This window comes from Cavia porcellus, unplaced genomic scaffold (genome assembly GCF_034190915.1).
Source record: "Cavia porcellus strain 051 isolate PalLab524CR breed Dunkin Hartley unplaced genomic scaffold, mCavPor4.1 scaffold_49, whole genome shotgun sequence".
Lineage (NCBI taxonomy): Eukaryota > Metazoa > Chordata > Mammalia > Rodentia > Caviidae > Cavia > Cavia porcellus.
The window spans coordinates 4,869,498-4,891,181 of record NW_026947532.1 but is presented as its reverse complement, the minus strand read 5'-3'; the positions used below and the strand labels follow the sequence as shown (position 1 = coordinate 4,891,181).

Below are 21,684 nucleotides of genomic sequence, written 5' to 3'. Positions count from 1 at the left end.
AGCTCGGTGCAAAACACACTAGTGAAACCCGCTTTTCTCCTTCAGTGTAGACGGTGACCTCGTTTTTTTGTTTTTTGGTACTAGGATATCAAAATCACAACCTCATGCTTGCCAGGCAGGCGCTGTGCCGCTAAGCTACATCCCCAGCCCCCACAGCCTATTTCTATAGATCCGGACCCCTCTGCTCCTGGGGGTCCCCAACGACTCCACGGACCCCACCGACCACATACTTGTATTCCTCTTCCTCCTTGGAGCTCTTTTTCGGTTGGTATTTCTTCGAAAGGTTCCTAAAATGAGAAGGCAGACACAGCGCGGGAGTTAGAAAGCCAACCGGGAAACCAGGAGTGAAAGACAGCGGTACTCTGCTGACAAGCTTTTCTCACGCGCACACACATGCGCGTGCACAGGCGTGCACAGCTGGAACCCATCTCTTCCCTCCTCCCACGCGCGCCTCAGGCTCCTGCTGGCAGTGACAGTGATGACAAGGACCAAGTCTACGTCACAGCCTGGGGCCTTTGACCTCCTGGGCAGAGTAAATCAGAACCGGAAGCGGTGACCAGGGGGTCACTTCCCGGGGGGAGTTGGGACTGACGTGGTGGTTTTCATCCGTGGCCCTGCGGCCACTCCCTCGTGGTGACCTGCAGCCTTCGCTGGCCACTGTGCCCAGGATCCAGGCTACACTGCCCGGTGTCCAGGATGAAGGCCACTGCTGCCCAAGGCACCTTTCCAGAGCAGCCAGAAATGACCAGGGCCCTCTCTGGGCCAAGAAGCCGGGCGCCTTTGTCTGTCTGTCTGTCTGTCTGTTTTCACTTCAGGGCTTAATCTCACTATCACAGGAAGTATCCTACCCTACACTTATTATTTAATTTCCTTGGCTACTTGTTGCACCGGAGTGCCACGGTAAGAGAAACGCTATTTTAGCTTCATTAGAACTTCCTTGCCTCATCTGTCCGCAGAAACCCACAGGGTAAGCTTGCAGCCTGCCACGGTTTTTCTTGGCATTACATTATGAAACAATGTCCTGCAAATCCACAGTTATAAGTCTTTTTTTTTTTTTTTTTTTTTTTTTTGGTCTTTTTGAGACAGGGTCTCGCTCGCTATGCAGTTCAGTCTGCCTTACGCTCACTTTGTAGCCCAGGCTGGTCTGGATCTGGCAAGGATCCTCCTGCCTCAGCCTTCTGAGTGCTGGGATGACAAGCGTGCACCACCATGCCCCGCTAGTTACTGAGTCTTTTATATGACCGCAGAAACACCACTTTGGGACTCCCACCTCGGCAAGCCTCCACGTTCCTCTCCACCGACCACGCACATTCGGCAACATGGGGGATGGGGGTGGGGTGGGTTTACTCCCTGGCACCAGAAAAAAGAAAGTCAAGAGCATGGGCAGGCGGGGCGGAAGCATGTCAGCAGTCAGTCTGGGGGTCACAGAGCTTAGCTCGGCTCCCTTTGTCTCTTCCTGGCCCAAGGAGTGAGCGACAGAAAACACCAGGTCGGTGCAGACGGCAGTGACCCACAGCCTGCCCGCACGTCCACTCATCCATGAGGCGCAGGGGACTGTCCAGTTCTCCTGTTTTTAGTGCCAGCTCTGCGGTCCTCCCAGGGTCAGTTGGTTCCTTCCTTCCTGCTATTTTTCTTAAACCAGGAATAGAACTCGGGACCTTGCACTTGGCAGGCAGGCGCCGTGCCCGGCTCACCTTGTGGTTTTCCCAGACAGGGTCTTACGTGTAGTTCTGCCTGGTTTGAATTCACTACGTAGCTTTGTTTTTTTGAGACACAGAATTGTTATGGAATGGAGCTCACCTTGAATTCATTGTGATCTTCCTGCCTCAGCCTCCTGGGTGCTGGGATGATAGGATTTATCTAATCACTCTAACTCCAAAAGGATATGAAACTTGGGGTGCAGCTCCGCGGTGAGCAGTTGCATTTGCCCAGCATGTGCCCGGGCTTGGGTTCCCTCCCCAGCATTGCAAAAAACAAAACCGAAAAACAAAGGGCAAAGACCACAAAAAGACCAAAATTTTACTCAAGGTTGTACCTTAGAGCCTTATAGGATACAGAAGACAAAAAGCAGGCATAGTTTATGTTGAAAACACACTAACTTTCTTTGGTTGGTTTACCACAACCATCCCTTAAAAGACACAGATGGGAGTTGGGGGTGAGGCCACACACGTCTCATCCCAGCACTTGGGAGGCTGAGGCAGGAGGATCACTGTGACCCTGAGTGTAAAGCCAGCCTGAACTACGTAGGGAAACCCTATCTCAAAAGAAAAAAAGGGCTGGGGATTTAGCTCAGCGGCGTAAGTGCCTGCCTTGCAAGCGCAGTCGTGAGTTCGATCCCTGGTACCGATAAAAAAAAAAAATCAGTAATTCTATTCTGAATATATTTAGGACAACATATATGGGAAACTGGGACAGCCTGGTGAGGTATTTTTCAGTATTAACCATTTTCCTGTTAATTATAATTTACACACTGAAAATACCACTTCTAAATTCATATCTCCCATTAAAATTCCTTGAAGAGTGTGTTAGATTAAATCCACATTTTCCTTTTAGCTTCCAGGTCTTCCTTCACAGCCATAAAAATCACTGCAATGCTGGGCGTGGTGGTGCATGCCTGAAATTCCAGCACTCCTGAGGCTGAGGCAGGAGAATCCAGGCAAACTGGAGGCCAGTGTGGGCTACAGAGTGAGTTTATAGGCCGGCCTTTACTACACAGTGAAACACCTTCTCCAAAAAAAGAAGACAAAAGTAAAGAGAAAAAGCCAGTGAAACGTTCCACGCTGGCAGCTGAAGAAGCCTGGCTTGTGAGAGGTGGGAAGGAGAGGCCCGCGGTCCAGTTCCCGTCCAGCAGTCAAATCCCACCTGTGGCCAGGCCTCCCCAGGCGGATCCCACCGGACTCTGGTGCTGGGTCTGATGCAGAGGATTCTAAAAGCACCATGAATGATTCACTGCTTTGATGCTCAAGAAGAAGCGACCTTTCCATCTCTACTGCCTCGGGCCAGGCTCCCTGCCCTGCTTGGGGTGAATCATGTTTAAAGTCAAGGCAGAAACATCACCTTTAACCTGGGTGGGGGGGCCCAGGCGGTACCCCAGCACTCAGGAGGCTGAGTGGGGAGGATGAGGGAGTTCAGGGCCAGTCTGAACTGTGTACTGCACAAGCAGATCCTGTCTCAAAACCAAAAAAAATCCATCATCTTTAACTTTTATGGGGCTGAGCGTGGTGACCCAGGGCTGGGAGCTGGGTACCTGGGAGGCTGAGGCGGGAGGGTCATCACCTGTGAGGTCCAGGCTGGCCTGAACCATGGTGAGATGCTGTCTCCAAAAAGCAGAAACAGAATAGAATGAAAATAAATAAGCACAGATAACTGAAGTCTGAGGTCTCTGTCAGGAATCAGAAGTGTTTACTCAGCTCTGCTCTGCAGACTAAAAAGGAAGAGGCACACCGTCCCCTGCTAGGAATGCTGGGTGCAGACCTGGTGACCTGGGCAGGCAGGCAGTTTACAGGGCGGACTGGGCTCCGGGCCAGGCCCAGGAGGCTCGGCTCAAGGCGGAGCCCAGGGATGCTGCAGTTTCTTCCTTTTTTTTTTTTTTAAAGCTCACCACAGATTTCTGCATAAAAGTGGCCAGGGTAAAACTCAACCACAGAACAGTGCTTTCCGGACAACAAAATGTAAAAGACAAAGGCCAGGACACTTTTTCTGTTGCTTCTTGGCAGGGTGGGATGTGTGCAGCTGACACAGACTCCTGCTGTGGAGTTCAGGTTGGTTTTGAACTCACTATGACGCCCAGGCTGGCCCCAACCTTGTTGTCCATCCTCCTGCCTCAGCCTCCCAAGTGCGAGGCTGACAGATGTGTGCCACCATGCCCTGAACTAAGATAATTTTCAACAAGAAAATAAACAAACCCTCAGTCTATAACCTTCAGGAGAAGGTGACAGGGAAAGGGCCAGAGGACTCGGCCGCTCACAGCCACAGGACCATTGCAGACAGGAGTGGGGGGCAGGGAGGGCCCCAGAGCCGGAACAGGAAACGGCAGAAGATGCTGTGGTACCCAGGCAGCTCTGTGGGAGGGTCCTCACCCTCTGGGCTCTGAGCATGTGCACAGGCGCCCCTAGACCTGGGGCCCACAGATCCACAGCCCTCTGTGCTGCAGGGACTCAGCCCCTGACAGGAGCACCCCAAATCCCAGAAGCAACACTAGAGCCCCAGGCTAGGGCTCCCCAGCCGCTCGCTTGCCACCCAGGGAGGACCTGGAGACCAGGAGAGGAGGTGCTGCCAGGGACGTCCAGCCACCAAGTGACAGGCCACGGCTGGCACTTGAGGTCTCGCACCCCGAAGAGACAGGGCTCCCGTGCTCCTCTGCAAGCTCTGCAGATGAAGGTGATGGAACTGGGGGAGCAGCAGTCAGTCCCCAAATCCACTGCTAGGGAGAGCAACGATCCACGTTCACAGTGGCACAGTCTGTAACAGCAAAGTCTTGAGCACAGCCCAGATGCCCATCAACCCATGGATGGATGCAGATGTGGATTTTTGCACAGTGGAGTACTACTCGGCCATAAAAAAGGATAAACTCAAGACACTCCCAGGTCAATGCTGCACCCTGAGTTCCGCTCTTAAGTGAAATAAATCAGACATGCATTTAAACACCGTGTGGCTTTTCTGGTGTAAGAAACCAGAAGTGTACATGAGGACCCAAATGTATGACAGATACTGGGAAATGGGAACCAAGGGTTCAGGTGGGAAGGGGAACAAGCGGAAGGGAGGAAGGGGCAAGGAAAAAAGAGAAGAAAAGCTGGAAACAAAACCTTTGTAAATGGAAGGGGAAGGAAGGTAGAAGGGAGGGAGGGGAATGGGAAAGAAAGAAGCGGCGAGCTACACCACGCACAGGTACAAACTACTGCTCTGCACGGGAACTCCCACCTGCAGTCCCAGTGCTCTGGGGGCTCGGGCAGGAGGAAGGAAAGTTCAAGCCCAGGCTGGGAAACTCAGCAAGGCCCTGTTCACAATTAAAAAGAAAAGACAAGGGAACAGAGGAGCAGCACTGCAAAGGCCCTGGGGTTAATTCCAGTACCAAAAAAAGCTAAGCATGGCACAGGAGGGTCATCACCATGATGTGAGGTGTACTGAAGGGGGGCAGAGTTCACCTGAAAACCGCTAAGTGAGATTCTCACTGCAAATGCGGAAGAATGGGGGGGGCGGGGCAGGCAAGGGCTCCGAGGGCTCCGGCTCCCTTTCCCCAGGGTGGAGGGCGAGGAGCAGCCAGGACGGGATGGGCGGGGCAGAAGGGGGGCTGGAGCAGAAACTGTGACAGCCCTGCGGACCCTGGGGACCCGGGAACAAGTGCGATCTAGCCAGGGCCCAGGCAGGACCGAACAGCAGTGTCACTGAAGGGCAGCTGGGCTTGGGGGCTGGAGACAGGAACCCCAAATACACACAGAACCAAGAAACCCAAACGCCAGGCTTGGAGGCGCACACCTGTGCTCCCAGAAACTCAGCAGGCTGAAGCAGGAGGGTGGCCAAGTGTTCCAGGCCAGCCTGGGCTACACAAGGCAGTTCAAGGCTAGCCTGATCTGCACAGGGAGACCCCGTGTCACAGACACAGAGACCAGAGGGGAAGGGGTGGCACAGTGGACCTCCTGGGGGGCAGCTAGTGGAGCCGCAGGCTCCCGCCACACAAAACACAGCCCCACCTCCACCACATGCACATGCGCAGAGCTGCCCAACGCCCAGCCCCGCAGTCCTCCAAACAGGCAGGGGACCAGGACCCAGGCACAGGGAAGTGTGGTCTGTGCTGGTGGAAAAGAAGCCACAGACAGTCCCTGCAGGAGACCAGGAAGGGAGTGGACATCTCTCAGGCCAGGCGCCCTGTGAGGCGGATCCAGTCCACCTGAAAGATGACACGTCAGGACTAAAGGGCCCTGCCTGACCAGTGGCCGCCGACGGGACCATTTTCCGATCCAGCTCCCGGCTCACAGCCCACGTGCTGCTGAGGCGGAGACACGTAGGGTGCGGGGGCTGCTGTGGGTCTGGCTCACTGAGCTGAACTCACTATGTGGGCCGGGCTGGCCTTGAACTTGCAGTGGCCCTCCTGCCTCAGCCTCCCATGTGGATGCTAGATGCTTACTTAAACAATGGTGATGTCAGCCCCGTGAAGATCTGTGTCCTCTCCTCATGGCAGTGCATTTCCTATGCACACTCTGGATGAAACACGAAACCCTTTTACCTTTTAAAACAGGTAGGTCTCACTATGCAGTTCAGGCTGGCTCTGAACTCAGAGCAATCCTCTTGCCTCAGCCTCCCAAGTGCTGGGATGACAGGAGTGCGCCACCACACCTGGCAAAGATCCCACACTCCTGAAATAAGAAGTCAGGCTGCGGTGGTGGTGCTTGCGTGTCATCCCAGCAGCCAAGAGGCTGAGGCAGGAGAGTGCCATGAATCTGACGGCAGCCTGGGTGACACAGTGAGCTCAAGGCCAGCCTGGACTACACAGTGAGACCCTGTCTCAGAAATCATCCAAAATAAAGTGAACCTCGGGACTGAGGCTGTAGTGGGCAGCTCAGCAGAGGAAAAACAAGACATAAGACCGAGCCTAAGAAACAGCACCCGCTTTTTATCGTGCATGTCCTGCAGAGGTGAGTTTTTCCTGCTCGAGTGGCTGTTCCAAGGCCTTCCACGTCGGGGGCCAGCGTAGACACAGAGGGGCCAGCGCCCATCCCCTACCTGAGCTGCTTGGCATAGCTGAGCTCGATCTCGGAGCGCTCTCGCACGAACTTGATGTACCTCTCCAGTACATCGATGCCCCACTGCGTGTGCTTCTCCAAGCTGTCAAACTGGTCCTGCAGGGACAGAGGCCACAGGTCAGCAGCAGCTTCCCCGACACCTCCCAGGTCCCCACCTCCCAGGCCCACAGGTGGTGTCACCGTGCCCAGGTCTAGCCCAGGGACTGCCCAGGGCGCTGTGCCCTGTGCTGCCCGCTCGGCCTCCTATGCCTTTGAGACACACAGCTGGGAAGGGACGGGCTCTTGTCTGATGCCACGCGCTGGCGGTGACACTGGGTGCACGTGGGTCAGCCCCTGGGGAGCGCAGAGCAACAGGCCACGGGGCGGGAAGGCAGCGAGGGCTTGGCTTTCCCCTACTGGATGAGGGGGCTCTGGCTTCAATCAGACACACTGAGCCCCGACCATGTGCACAGACCCGGCTCAGCACCAGGGGACCAACAGTGTCTACTAGCCGCGGCTATTCTGGGGCCAGGGTGTCCAGCACTTGGTAGGGTGGCTCCCTTTGGTGAAGGGGTGGGCGTGGCAGGCACGAGATCAGACAGTACAGAGCTGGGTCACCCAGCAGGGCCCTGAATGCCAAGCTCAGAGTGTCCAGTGTCCCAGGAGCTGCAGGAAGAGTGCCCAGGCCACAGGCCCACTTCCGGACAGCAAGCTGGTGGCAAGGCTAGAGGGCCCGGGGGGCTGTGGGAGCTCTGCCCTGAGACTCCACGGGACTCAACACAGAGCTGAGACAGCCAGGCTCAGTGCACCCAAGGTCAGGACAAGGCTGGGGCAGCGAGGGATGAGGAGTCGATGGGGGGGCAGGGCAGGGACGCAGGCCAGAGAGGCACTAGCTCAGGAGCATGGCACACAGTCAGGGGCTGCAGGACAGAAGACCAAGGCGCAGCCCCCCAGGAGACCCAGTCCCTGCAGAAGGCTCATCTGTCACCCTGGCACTCACTCAGGAGGCTGAGGCAGGAGGGTCTGGCAGGCAGGCCAGACCAATTGTGAACTCGGGACTTGGAACCCTTGACTGCGGGGGCCCTGCTGTGCTGTGGCTTTTCCGTGCTGCATGGACTTTACGTCCCCCGTCCTGTGTAGACTGTCTGCAGTCAAAGTCCTGCCAGGTGTGGGGATGCTCGCCTGTCATCCCAGCACTCAGGAGGCTGAGGCAGGAGGACTGCTATGAGTCTGAGGCCAACATGGACTACATAGGGAGAACCTGTCTCAAAAAACAAATCACTGTGAAATATCCAGTAGCTTTTTGGAAGGGGGGAAAAGGGGGTTGAACTCACAGCCTCACACTTGCCGGGCAGGCACTATGGCTCTGGGCTCTGTCCCCGCCCTCCAGAAGCTTTTGAAACAGGTATTTAGGTTCTCAGTGATTCCTGGCTGTGTCTGAGGAGATTATTTATCTCCGTTATTTATCTCTGCTGCAGAGGGCTGTCAGCAAACATACAGTGGGACAGGACAACAGCCCTCCCCCCTGCCTGGCTGTAGTTCAGGCTGACTCTGACCTCACTGTGTCACCCAGGCTGGTCTTGAACTCAAAGTGACCCTCCCGCCTCAGCCTCCTGAGGCTGAGCTCACAGGCATGTGCCACCATGCCCAACCACGTTCCCAGACTTCTTTCTCATTCTGTTAAATCTGACTGCATATTTTTCCCATGCACATGAGTTTGTGGTTCTTTGTAACTTTCTGGTGACAGGGACACATATAAAAGCAATAGCTTCTGATAGCATAGTCCTTGCTACAGCAGGATTGCAAGTCCAAGAGCAGCCCAGGGCTACACAGTAAGATGGTCTCTCAAATGACAACCACCACCCGGGGCCTCCACAAGTACTCTGATGCATGCCTGTGCTCACAGGTATTCGGGAGGCTGAAGCGGGAGGATTCTTTGAGTCTAGAGTTCTAGGTCAGCCTGGGTAACAAAGCAAAACACTGTTTCAAAAAACAAACAAACAAACCATGAAATACTACACTAGCCTGAGCCCACACAAAGTTCTTCAACACAGTTTATCTGGGCTTGTACCTCCCTGCAGCTGGGCACCTGTAATTCCAGCATTCGAGAGGCTGAGACAGGAGGATCCACGCGAGTTTAAGGCCGGCCTGGCTACATAGCAGGACCTTGTCTCAACAAAACAAAGCAAGACCATCTGCAAGGCGTGCCGAAGCACTCAGTAAAATGACAGTGTCATTAAACATCTTAATAACCAGGCCCCAGCAGGAATGGACCAATCTATCCCTGGGGCCCGGCGGGCTACACCAGGCCCCACGGCACCACGCCCCACACTACGGCAGGCCTGGCCCCGCCACGCAGGGAAGAGAAAATTCAAAACAGATGAAAAACTAATCAACCACTGACATTCTTGACTAAAACATAAAACATTTAATGGAAAAAAAAAAACCAAACCTTAAAAGATTCTTTTGTGAGCAAATATTATAAATAGTCCTTTAAAACTTAGCCCTTGCTACTTTGAGTGTGGGACAGGATCAAAAAGGGATCACCTCCTGTCATGGGACAACAGCCCAGAGGTCTGCTCTCCCCTGTCAGAAGCTGCTCAGGCCAGGCATGGCACACACATGCCTGGCACCCAGCACTCAGGAGGCTGAGGCAGGAGGATCACCGTGAGCGGGAGGCCAGCCTGGGTTACACAGTGCGTGCAAGACCAGCCTGGCCTGCTTAGTGAGACCCTGTCTCAAAACTTAAATAAATACCTATTAACTCCTTTAAATAGGTAAGAATTATCTCACATGCTAATCAAAATGGCGTATTTTATTGTTTAAAAAAACTGACTTTTGCAAGACAAAGAAAAACCACCAGGAAGAGGGGGTCTGTTTTCCATTCTGCAAACCTCCCTCCGCTGTCTGGCTTAACCAAAGACAGCTGGCTTCTTGCTGGGGCCCCCACTCCGCCTGCTGCTGCTGCGGACTTCGCACACATGAAACACTACAGCTTCCCGCAGACGGGACGGGTGCTTAGAACAGCAGAGCTTCAAGATCTTTTCAGGTCCCTGCAGATATTCTTTGAAATCACAGAAAACTTGACAGCTCATCTCTCAAAGGCTCGAGGCAATGTGGCATCGAAACCACAGGCGGAATTTATCAGATTCGGTCACCATAAAACACTGTCGTCAGTCTTGTACTTTGGATTGGTTTTGTTTCTGAGACAGGGTCTCACCGCGTGGCCCAGGCTGGCCTCAGACTCCGAGGAGCCCTCCTGCCTCAGCCTCTGCCCTCTCCGAGTGCTGTGCACAGTCGGTTAACCCTCTGTACTGGGTTTCTGGAACCCAGGAGTGAAGGTGACACTCTTCATCACGAAGGCCTGGGAGGTGCGCACCTGGCTCTGCCTGGCCCGCTCATCTCTTCTGGGTCCAAGTATCTGGAAGCTGTCGCGCTCACAGGGAAATGTGACCTCCTCCAAAAGCTAATTTTCACTTCAGAGCTGGCACACTATCCCCGGCCACCAATACCACCAGATGCTTCCAGGAAGTGCCACCGTCCCCCTCCATCTAGTTCTAAAAAAAATAGCTGCCGCATCCTCTGCGGCCCCAGTTGTGTGCCGGAGAAAGCGACCCCTCCACTCAGGACTCAGCTGCGTGGGCAGTGGGGGGAGGGGAGGCCACAGGGATCCATCCCTTCTTAGCGCCCATCCTATTAAAAACCATGGGTGCTGGGCGAGCTGTTCAGCTCCTGTAAGCTCTACACTCTGGGAGGCAGAGACAGGAGGGTCCCAGTCTGAGCCCAGCCTGGAAAACTTAGGGACTTAGTAAGACCCTGTTTGGGGGAACAAAACATGCTGAGGGCATAACTCAATGCAAAGCCCCCGGCCGGATTCCCAGCTGGCTCCAGGTATAAAACTGTCCTCACTGTCCCACCAAAGGTCTGTGTTTTGTGACAGACAGGATCTGGCTATGTAATGGAGGCTGCTCTTGACTAAGTAGCCTGGCAATCGTCCTGCCTCGGCCTCCTGAGACTGGGACCGCGGTCAGGCACCACCACGCCCAGCCACTCCGAGTCGCGCATTTGCAAAGACCAAGACAGCTGGGTAATGGAGAGCACTGTGTAATTCATGAGCACACACCTCACGTCCCGGCACTCAGCCGCTCTTTCTAAAACCCCAAGGACTCCAATGGATGCTTCTAGTTGCTGGCTGCAACCTTGTGGCATCCTCCAAGGGCCCCTCCACAGCCCTCTGCTGACCTCACACTTGCCCTTCTTTTTCGAGCCACATCCAGCCTGGCCTTGAGCTCCCGGTGATCTTCCTGCCTCAGCCTCCCAAGTGTTGGGATGACAGGTGGGAACCACAATGCCAGGTCTGACCTTGATCTTAAGGTCTCACTGTCCCTTGAATTCAAACCACCCCAGGCTGGTGCCAGGGCCATTTGGCTACAGGGCTACTTTTCATATGGGGCCTCCTATCATGGGAAAGTGGTGGGTTCAAGGGGCCCAAATCCCCAGGTGAAGCAGTCTGGGGGAGACCAGGATGCTATAGTGACGTCCGTGAGTGACCCAAGGAGAGGGACCTGAGGCCAGCAAATGTTGGTCCACAGTGGGCAGCATGGGCCCCGGTGTCCTGGGCCAGCTCCAATCTTTGCTGTGGACACCTTGCCTGCTGCTGAGTCCCCTTCCGAGGGTGTGGGCACCGTGGGGAGTCCGAGTCCCTTAGGAGGCCATGGGGGCAGCAGGAAAAAGTGTCAGAAGGTGAAGGTTTATCCAAAGACAAATAACAAGAAACCCTCAGCTTAAAACGTTTAAAATCAATTTCATTCAGAATATTAGCACAGCTGAAGGCCAGGCCAAGTGGCACATGCCTGTAATCCCGGCACTCGGGGATGCTGAGGCAGGAGGATCACCGTGAGTTCGAGACCAGCCTGGGCTACACAGTGAGCTCAAGGCCAGCCTGAACTGCACAGCGAGACCCTGCCTCAAAAAGAAAAGTGAAAAGAAAAAAAGCAGCTGTCTATCCACAACACCTAATGCTACATTTATACGACACCCAGTCAGAGCAAGGAGGGACAAGAGGCTATGGGGAAGAGCAGGAGACGCTGGGCAGGAGTACCCTGCCGCTCTGCCTTGGTGGAGGGTCACAAGATACTCATTTTTTTGTTTGCTTTTTTGGGGGGTAAGGGTCTCACTATGTAGCCCAGGCTGGCCTCAAACTCTCAGAAATCCTCCTGCCTCAGCCTCCTGAGTGCTGGGAACACAGGCGTGTGCCACCGTCCCAGCTCACTTTGCCAGTTTTGTGTAAATCACACTAGGTCTGTGCATTTCCACGTGGTCTCCAGTCCCACTCCATAATAGCCCAGGTTATAGCTGGGTTGATGGAAAAATCTTCAGCATTAGAAAACCTTCAGATCACTTGAGTCCCTGCCAACTGGAAATCAAAAACGAAGCAAACTTGTGAAAGAAAAACTTCAATCGATACGAAAATCTACTAAAGCACTGAGCTCCTTTGCTTTGATTGATGTACCTCCTTTTTCGTCCTCACAAAAATAGAAAGCGTTTTTCAGAAAATGGGCATCACTTAATAGTTAGGCACAGGGCATTAGATTATTGATTGCAAAAAAGACTTCGGACGTGGGAGGAGGAGTTGTTTGAAAACTCCCAGATCTGCTGCGGTCTAAACACCAAAAGCAGCTTTAGCTTCCATCTAGTGAAACACACACAGCACATCATCTTCCCTTCAAATAAAAGATTAAAGAAGTTAAGAGTCCAGAAAAATATTGCAGGAAGCAACATACATTGTTCTACTCCATGCCAAAAGCAGTTATTAAAAAAGTTAGTCATTCATACAACAAACATGTATTGAGCACCTATTACGGGCTAAATACCACACTCAAAACTGACGGTGTGGCAGCAAACGACTGGCAAATTTTGTTTACACAGGTTTTATAAACTAGATGTTCACTGGACAAAGCTGCAAAAAATATCTCCAAGCATACCCGTAACCCCAGCCCTCTGCGAGGCAGAGGCAGGAGGATTCCCCCAGCTTCAAGTCCTGGCTGGACAACTCAGCAAGACCCTGGCTCAAAACAAAAAAGAGCAGAAAACTGACTGTGGACGTAGCTCAGTGTGAAAGCCCTGTGCTTGATCCCCAGCCTTGGCTAGGACAGAACAGAGATGGGCAGAAGGGAGTGAGAAAAAGTGCAAGGTTGTGCTTTGCTTCTAAACAGCAACTTCCGTTCACATCCGGGTCCCTGTGGCCGCTTTCCGTGCCCCAGCTCCCAGTTCGGTCTCCATGGTTTTCCGCTCGCAGGCCCCCTGTGCCCAAATCCCTCAAAAGCACCATAGCCCCAGGCGACCCTGGCTGAGGGCGGGTCCCAGCCCCACTGGAGACTCGCAGCCTCTGAGGACAGAAGCGCCAGGCTGGCTTTCAGGGGTCCCTCCTGAGCCTGACCTGAGCAGTCCCTCACACCCCTTGTCCAGGGCCCCCAGATTCCCTTTTGCATCTCAGCAGGTGGCATAGGTTGGCTCTTAACTCCCAGTAATCCTCCTGCCTCAGCCTAACAGACTTCATTTTTAAAAACTAATGTTACAGGGCGGAGATGCAGCTCAGCAACACAGTGCCTGCCTGGCAAGTACAAGACCCTGAGTTCGATTCCTGGTACAAAAAAAAAAGAAAGAAAGAAAGAAAAGTATCAGGTTTTCCTGAAAGGCTGGGCAGGAGGTCCCAGGTACCCGTGTCCTAGCCAGGCCTGTTACTCCTCACAGCTCGGGCTGCCACGGCACCTCTGTGGCAGTTGCTCTCTCAATGCTGAGCCAGTGGAACTCAGAACTGGAGTCCACGCCCGCTCTCCTGATCAGTTCAGGGCTTTGCCAAGGGGATGATATCATTTATCCGCAAATTCATTTCTTCTCTTGCCTGAAAAAATCCCATGATGCACCTTTTCATCCTTCTCCACTGCCCAGCAACAAGGGACCTTTTTGCTGCCTGAATAGTTTTCCATTTCCCCACTGCAGAGGGGCTGGAATCTCAGTGTGCGCACTGGCTCTGTCATCAGCCACGCACGCTGGAATTTCGTGTCTTTTCGAGGCTCAGGTGCGCGGCTCAGGTGCTCATGCTCTCTCAGTGATGGGTAAGGTCCCCCCGTCAGGAGACCCCACACAATGTGGTCAGTCAGCTACTGCAGGCCATCTTGCCTGCTTCTGAGTTTCCACAGCTACAAGCAGAGGGGCTGTAGCACCGTGCGCCCACATCTTCACAGATATTTTACTCCCAAAACGAATGTTCTGGCGGAGCATGATGGCGCATGCTTGTAATCTCGGCACTCAGGAGGCTGAGGCGGGAGGATGGCTGCAAGTTTGAGGCCGGCCTGGGCTACGCAGTGAATTCAAGACCAGCCTGAACTGCACAGCAAGACCTTCTCTCAAAAAAAAAAAAAAAAAAAAAAAAAAAAAAATTCTTTTTTATTCCTGAGGTTATTTTCAAAGGGAAACTCTGATAACCAAACAGTCAGAGCAATATTTAAGAGGCACACTGGTCCCACTGAAGCCTGGATTTCCTGAAATCCAGGAACCCTCTTCTGGGGCAGCTCACCCAGAGTTCATAGGAGGTGTACATGGGCTGTAGGCGGGGACCTGCAAGGCTGTCATCCCAGCACTGGGGAGGCTGCAGCAGGACAGTCACTGAGTTCAAACCTGCCCGGCTAAACAGTGATTCAAGGCCAGCCTGCACTACTTAAAAAAAAAAGTCTTGCCAGGTTCAGTCAGGAGGCTGAGGCAGGAGGATCACTGGAAGTTTGAGACCAGCCTGGGCTACAAAGTGAGCCTAAGGCCAGCCTGAACTGCATAGTGAGACCTTGTCTCAAAAAGACCAAAACCAAATAAACTTCTTTTATGAGTTCCATAGTGACAATGGATGGAAGATAAACCCATGGAGTGATTTAAGGAAACACTGCAGTGGTCAGGCATGGTGGCTCTCACCTGTAATCCCAGCACTTGGGAGGCTGAGGCAGGAGGATCACCACAAGCTCAAGCCTAGCCTGAACTACATAGTGAGAGCCTGTCTCAAATGAAGAAAAAAAACCATTTCAGAATATTAAGTTTGAGGGGCTGGGGATTTAGCTCAGCGGCATAAGCGCCTGCTTTGCAAGCAGGCAGTCCTGAGTTCGATCCCCGGTACCGATAAAAACGAAAAAGACAAAAAAAAAAAAAAAAAAAAGTTAAGTTTGTTTCAACAGCACTGGTCATTTGAGAATGCGAATTAAAACAACATCGAGATTCCACCTCACCCCAGAAAGAATGGCTACTATCAGGAAATCAACCTATAACAAATGCTGGAGGGGCTGTGAGGGAAAAGAAACCCCCTTCACTGTTGGTGGGAGTGCAGGCTGGTGCAACCACTGTGGAAATTAGTGTGGAGAGTCCTCAAAAACTAGGACAGGAGATTCCATTTGACTCAGCTGTTCCCCTGCCGGGTATCTTCCCCAAAGAATTAAAGACATCATACCACAGTGATATGTGTGCACCCGTGTTTATAGATCTTGGAAACACCCTAAATACCCATTGACTGAGGAATGGATAAAAAAGATGTGGTATTTCTGTACAATGGAGCACTACTCAGCCATAAAGAAGGATAAACTGGACACTTTCATAGGTAACTGGAGGCACCCTGAGAACACTCTTACTATCTTTTTTTTATCGGTACCGGGAATGGAACTCACGATCGCCTGCTTGCAAGGCAGGTGCTTATGCCACTGAGCTAAATCCCCAGCCCCAGAACACTCTTATTAGTGAAATAAATGTCATGCATGTATAAATGTCATATGGTTTCATTAGTGTGACAACAGAGAAAAAACATGTATTTTGCCCCAGAGAGAATGACCTCAGCCAAAGCAATGAGATTGGGTGGGCTAGGGCCTTCACCCTAACCCGCTCTGAGCCACTCTGAGCTGACTGCTGATGTCTCCTGATGTGCCACAGGCTTGCGTTTTCTGCACGTGAGTGTCCAGCTGCTCCAGTGAGTCTGTTGAGGTACAATCCTCCCTCCACTTCACTGCTTCTGCCTGTGCCAGAAATCAACTGTCCATCACGCGGGTATCCATCGGGACCTCACGCTGGAACCTTGCTGGTGTCCGGCTGAGATCGGCGCAGTGTTCTGGGGAGCGTGGGGCTGGCAGGGCTGCAGCTCTAACTGCTCCTTTATCACAGCTGTTCAGGCTACTCTCAGTCTTTTCCATTTTTACAAAAAAGTAAGAGTCAAAATGTTAATCTTTATGAAAAATGACATTGGCATTTTGATAACCATTGTGTTTTCTGATCTTTTTTTATTTTCTTCTATTCGTTTTTGGTTTTATTCTGCCTTTTATTTTTAATTTCTTATGGAAAGATATGAGGATATTTCATAATTTTCTTCTTTTCTAATAAAGGTACTCGGTGTTAAAAAAAAAAAAAAATTAAGTCTGTAATCTGCTCAAAACAAACAAAACCCACAATGTGGAAAGGTGCTCAGCAGATCCCCATGACCTTTCCGTCTGGGACCAAAGCATCCCCATGAATTCAAGCTGTGCGCCCTTCACCAGGAGGCAGTCAACAACCCCGTCCCGCCCATTTTCTTATCTGTGGAGGTCCCTGCCAAGAGCCTGAGGGGAGGAGGAGCCTCAGGAGTTTGCAGGGGTCCCAGGCACAGGGCCGCCTTGGTCCACACAGCCCTTCCCTGGAGTCAGAGCAAAACCAAGCGGGAGGCTCTGAGCCCCCGCCTGGCGGCCTGGGCTTGGTCACGCTGGTGCCCATAAATACCAAGGGGACAACCTTGGCTGTCACCCCAAGCAGGGGACAGAGCTGCAGTCCTCGGATCTGCCCAGGACAGCGGCCCAGGAGTCCCGTCCATAGCAATGCTGCACATACACCCATGGCGTCACTGGGGCTCTCACGGTGGCCTCCTGAGTCCTGTCTCAGGCGATCTCTTCCTGCTGCCCGGGGTCAGTGAGCCCTGCTTACTTAAGAACAGCAGTGTAAGAGTATCTTGCAAATAACTCCTTCCACAACACTGAAACTCCTTCCTACTCCCACAAACCTAAAAGGCATTGGGAAGTTAGCAAAAAAAAAAAAAAACAACCGCAAAGTGAGCAATAGGTATAGTGAATTAGAGCAGGTGTAGGGGCGCACGCCTGTCATCCCAGCACGGAAAGGCTGAGGCAGGAGGATCGCCATGAGTTTGAAGCCAGGCTGGGCTACATGGAAGACCCTGTCTCAAAACAACAAAAGAGAGAGAGAGAGAATATTAATATGCAATGCCAGTGCCACAGAGAAACAGCCCAGCGCCAGCCTGGCTCCCTCCTGCCCCGTGCAGTGAATACCCAAGTGACTGGAGCGGCCAGGCTGAGAGCCAGGCAAAGCTGGGTCGTTTGCAAGGAGCACGAAGTCCTGGACCCTCCTCCCCGGAGAACACAGACAGCAGCTGAGACAGGGCCTGCGGTGTCAGTCCAGAGGCAGCACCAAGCCCTCTATCACTGAGTTTGAACACAGACAGATCCCACCCACTTGTTTGCGCATTTGGTGCTGAAGATTGAAACCAGGGCCTCTGCACTACGTGAGAAGTCCAATTTCTTTTTTTAATTTTTTATTCTGAGCCAGGATCTCCTTAACTTTTAATTCTCCTGCTGTAGCCTCCCAGGGTCTGGGATTACAGGTATGGGCTGCCAAGCCCACCTTCTAATCTATATTGAATGGTTGGCTGATTAACTGATTGAGAGACAGAGCTTGCTATGGAGCCCAGGCTGGCCTTGAACTTTCAGGGCCCCTCCTGTCTCAGCCTCCCCAGGGCTGGGATGGCAGGTGTGCACAGCCATGCTTGGAACCCTCCAGCCTCAGCCTCCTGAGTGCTGGGGTGCAGGAGTGCACCACCGGGACGGACTAGTTTCTGACGTCCGATAACATAAAGCCAGTCGTTTAGATGAGATGGAGTTTAGGTCATGAAAAAATTATGCCAGCCACTTCCGGATGTCACCACCACCACTGCATTTAAGGACAGCTGGGGGGGGGGGGCTGTCGCTCTGTGCCCCTCGACACAGCTCTGTGCCTGCGCAACCCCTGTTTATGGGACTGGGTTATAAGGCAGGGAAACTGAGCTAGGTTTGCGGCCAGTCTAAGCCAGTGCTTGCAGGCAGCTGTGCTCTCAGCATGGGGTGGGGAACACAACGATCTGAGTCTGCTTTCACACTGGGGGTGTCATGGTTTGTGTCTGGACGTCCCCCCACAAAGCCTCAGGCGATCATGGGGGATCCTCTCTGGGGTGTGTGACTGATTCACCATCTGGTGCTGGACTTGGGCTGCCAGTACCACGCCATGCTATTGTTTTGTTTCTTGGTACCGGAAATTGAACTGAGGACCTCCGCTTGCCAGGCAGGTGCTGTGCTCCTGAGCTCTGGCCCCTTCTCCCTGCTTTTGGTGTCTTCTGCCACGTCCTTGAACGGTTGCCCCTCTGCCGTGCCACCCCATCTTGGAGCCAGCTCAGTATGGACTGAAACCTCCATAAACTGTGAGCTAAATAAACCTTTCCTCCTTAGACACTGGGTGTTGGGTATTTTATCCTGGCAAGGAGAGAAAAGTAAGACAAAATTGGTACCAGGAGGGGTGGGGAGGGCGGTGGGGCTGTGGCTTAGAGGTGTAAGCGTCTGCCTTGCAAGCACAAGGTCCTGAGTTCAATTCCCAGTACCAGAAAACAAAAACAAAAACAAAACCACCCATGGTAAAACTGGTCCCAGGAGACCAGCTGCTGAGACATCTGGCCATGTGACTTGAGCTTTGGGAATGAACGGGGAAAGGGTTTGCGAGGCCCCGGAGGCGGCCCCCATATGCTGTCAACTGTACAGGAGACTCCGTCAGAGCCTGGGAAATCAGAGTCCTGACGGAAATGCCTCCCGTAGGATGCGCGTCTGGAAGCTTCTGCTGAGAAGGCCATGGCTGCTGGTCCCAGGCTGTGTACGCTGCGTTCTGGGTCTGCGTTTTACCTATGCTTACAGATGCTGAGTGGGTGGCAGAAAAAAATCAATGTGGTCTACTGTTGGGCTGGTGGCATGGGGCCTCCAAAGGGCTCTGGCCAGATCGGTGGTGGGAATTAAGAGCCAAGAGCAAAGAGCCAGCAGAGCAACGTGAAGCATCTGTCCGAGGGGAAGCTCCCAGGGAGCTGCGGCCAGCAGGGTGGAGCAGGGGCAGCATGGCTGTGGAGAGGAACGGCCGTGGGGAGGGACTTTTCCCCACAAGGAGGAGGGCGTTGGACATGCAGGAGACCCCGCTTCTTAGGACTGCCGCGCCTGCTGTTAAAAGTTAAAGGAAGCAGGGATTGCTGTGAAACAGCTCTTCCCACAGGACTGCAATGTGGGTTTAGATCCATGTCTGCAATCAGGTGAATCAGTCAAAGTGCCAGGGTTTTCTTATGCACTTTTGATCACCTGATGAATGTTTTGCCTTTAGTGTGGGAGCAGATGCAGTAAGAATTATATACATGCAGCCTGGGCACAGCACAGCGGGCAAGTGCCTGCCTGGCAAATGCAAGGTCCTGAGTTCAATTCCCGGTCCCTAAAACAAAAAACTGAAACACAACCACAGGGGCTGGGATACAGCTCAGGGGCCCAAACACCTGCCCAGCAAGTGTAGAGTCCTGAGTTTGAGTCCCAATACAAAAAAAAAACCTAAAAACCAAGAATTGTGTATATGTGATTGTTATATCAATGGGAATCGGAATAGACCAAGACTTGTTGGCTTCCCACAAACCTGCCACTGGAGACTGTGGTTTCAGGAAGTTTGTCTGGTCATCAGGTTGACCAGGGATGAATTGGGTGGATTAACTAACAGGCAACTCGGAGGCCCCAGTTGAGCTGAGTTGGCATGGTGCTGGGTGTGGAACCCACCTGAGGGCCACTGCAAGAGCTAGAAGGGGCCCTGGAGCGGCAGGTGGGGCTGTTGATTCTCCCGGAGAAGCTTGGAGTGCTGACTTCCTGATGTGAACTCAGCTGTTCACATTGTCACAGGAGCTCAGATCCTCACTGTCACTGAGGATGGATGCGGTTATCTTCAGGGAAGCCCTGGTTCCTACGTTGGCATCGCTTCCTGGCTCCCGTGAGGATCCCTCAGCCTCTGGCACAGCCCCTTCACCCCGCTGGCAGACTTTCCAGCTTCCACCACTGACCCTTGGGTCTTCCCAGCGCAGATCCTTGACACAGACTGGCAGGAGATATTGTCATGGACTCTGCGTCTTCAGCTGGACTCCTGTAGGACAGCGCCGTGAGATCCAGGCCCTCGACCAGATTCTCTGGATCTCTGGTGTGTGGATGATCTCCTGCACTCTTTTGCATGTGACTCTCTCTGGGTGATACTATAAAAAATGCTGTACGTGATGTGTCCTGTATTAAATCCTTTCCCTCGTAAACCCTGCCTACAGCAGGGCGTTCTATGTAGTCCAGGCCTTGAGTTCTGGGTAACCCTCCTGCCTCAGCCTCCCGAGCACTGGGATGACAGGCATGCGCCACCACGCCTGGCTTGTGGTACACTCGTTTTTTTGGCTTTTTCTTTTTTTTTAATCTACACCAGGGATTGAACTCACGACTGCCTGCTTGCAAGGCAGGCACTTATGCCGCTGAGCTAAATCCCCAGCCCCTTGTGGTGCACTCTTAAATGGCTCCTCCTGGACCCCGCTAACCTATTCAGCCACAAGCGTACTGAGTCAGTCACTAGGGAGACACTGTGTGGAAGTCTTCTCCAGGGTCTGACACCTCGTCTTTCGCAGTGTGAGCCAGGACCCCCAATAGCCAAACCCAAGCAGCTTCTCAAATCGGTCCTTGTCACCTCCCACATAACCAAGGAACAGTGTGGTTTGGTCTCGAGGCGGATTCATGTAACAGAAAATTCATCATTTTAAAGTCAAGATGTCATCCAGTGTGGTGGCTCGAGCCTGTGGGAGGCTGAGGCAGGAGGATTGTTGTGAGTTTGAGACCAGCCTGGGCTACATAGCGAGCTCAAGGCCAGCCTAAACTGCAGAGCGAGACCCTGTCTCACACAAAAAAATAAATAAAGTCAAGATGTCTAGCTAGGCGTGGTGGTACATACCTGCTGTGCCAGCATTAGGGAGGCTGAGGCAGGAGGATCCTACAGACCCCATACACAGGCCACTCAGGGCTCCTGAGCATGGGCGTTAGGTACGTTGAAGGGAAGTCTTACTTACTGTGGAGAGCGCTGCCTGGTGTACTACCTGGGTCCCTTTACACTCACCAGGAGATTTCACAGCCTCTCCTGAGACGCACACACATTTACAACTCCTTTACAGAGGCCCAGGGATGAAGTGCAGAAGAGAGAAACAAGATTTTCCTTTTAACACAAAGAACTTCCCCAGACTGGTCTGGACTACGCTGTGATTCTCCTGCCTCTGCCTCCTGAGTGCTGGGAGGACAGCTGCGTGCCCCCATGTCCGGCTGGAATATACCTTCTAAAATGTCACCACTCGCTGTGTCCCCCAGCGCCCTTGGTATAACCTCTCGCTGGGTTGCCATTTTCCGCCAGCCACGTGACAGCCAGGCCCCTTGCTCCTGGCATGTGAGCTGGGTGGGAAATAATAAATGTTATTTCCTTTTAGATAAACAATGCCTTCACAGGCAGACACAGGCTGGTGAGGTCGACCGGGTGCTGCTCATGGAGACTCAGTCTCCTCAGCCACTCTGCACGATGAACCTTGTACATTTTCAGTCTTCTTCTAATAATCGAGCATGATTTCCTCCCGATTTGCCTAATGTTACCAGGGACATCTTTACCCCGCCCAGCAGCGGGGGCTTCCTCATCCTCTAAAGAGCCTCTCCTCCTCGGGGGAAACCCAGAAGGCAGAGCCATGCTGCAGTCACTCCCCCAGGGTGGGACAGTCACCCACCACAGCACCTGCGGCCTGTGGCATCCACTAGATTCGTCTTACAAAATGACAAAGCAAATGAGGCCC

At 52.9% G+C, this 21,684-nt stretch overlaps 1 protein-coding gene across 29 annotated transcripts in view; it reads right to left on the bottom strand.

The window, feature by feature from the left end:
- Positions 1-21,684, bottom strand: part of Fnbp1 (formin binding protein 1) — a 76,436-nt gene that overhangs the window by 42,485 nt on the left and 12,267 nt on the right. For all 29 annotated transcript variants that reach the window (XM_063244241.1, XM_063244228.1, XM_063244232.1 and 26 more), the window contains exons 2-3: positions 6,721-6,836; positions 231-287 (exon numbers count right to left, since the gene is read on the bottom strand). In XM_063244241.1, the coding sequence (XP_063100311.1) occupies positions 231-287; positions 6,721-6,836 (173 nt within the window). The remainder of the gene's footprint in view (positions 1-230; positions 288-6,720; positions 6,837-21,684) is intronic.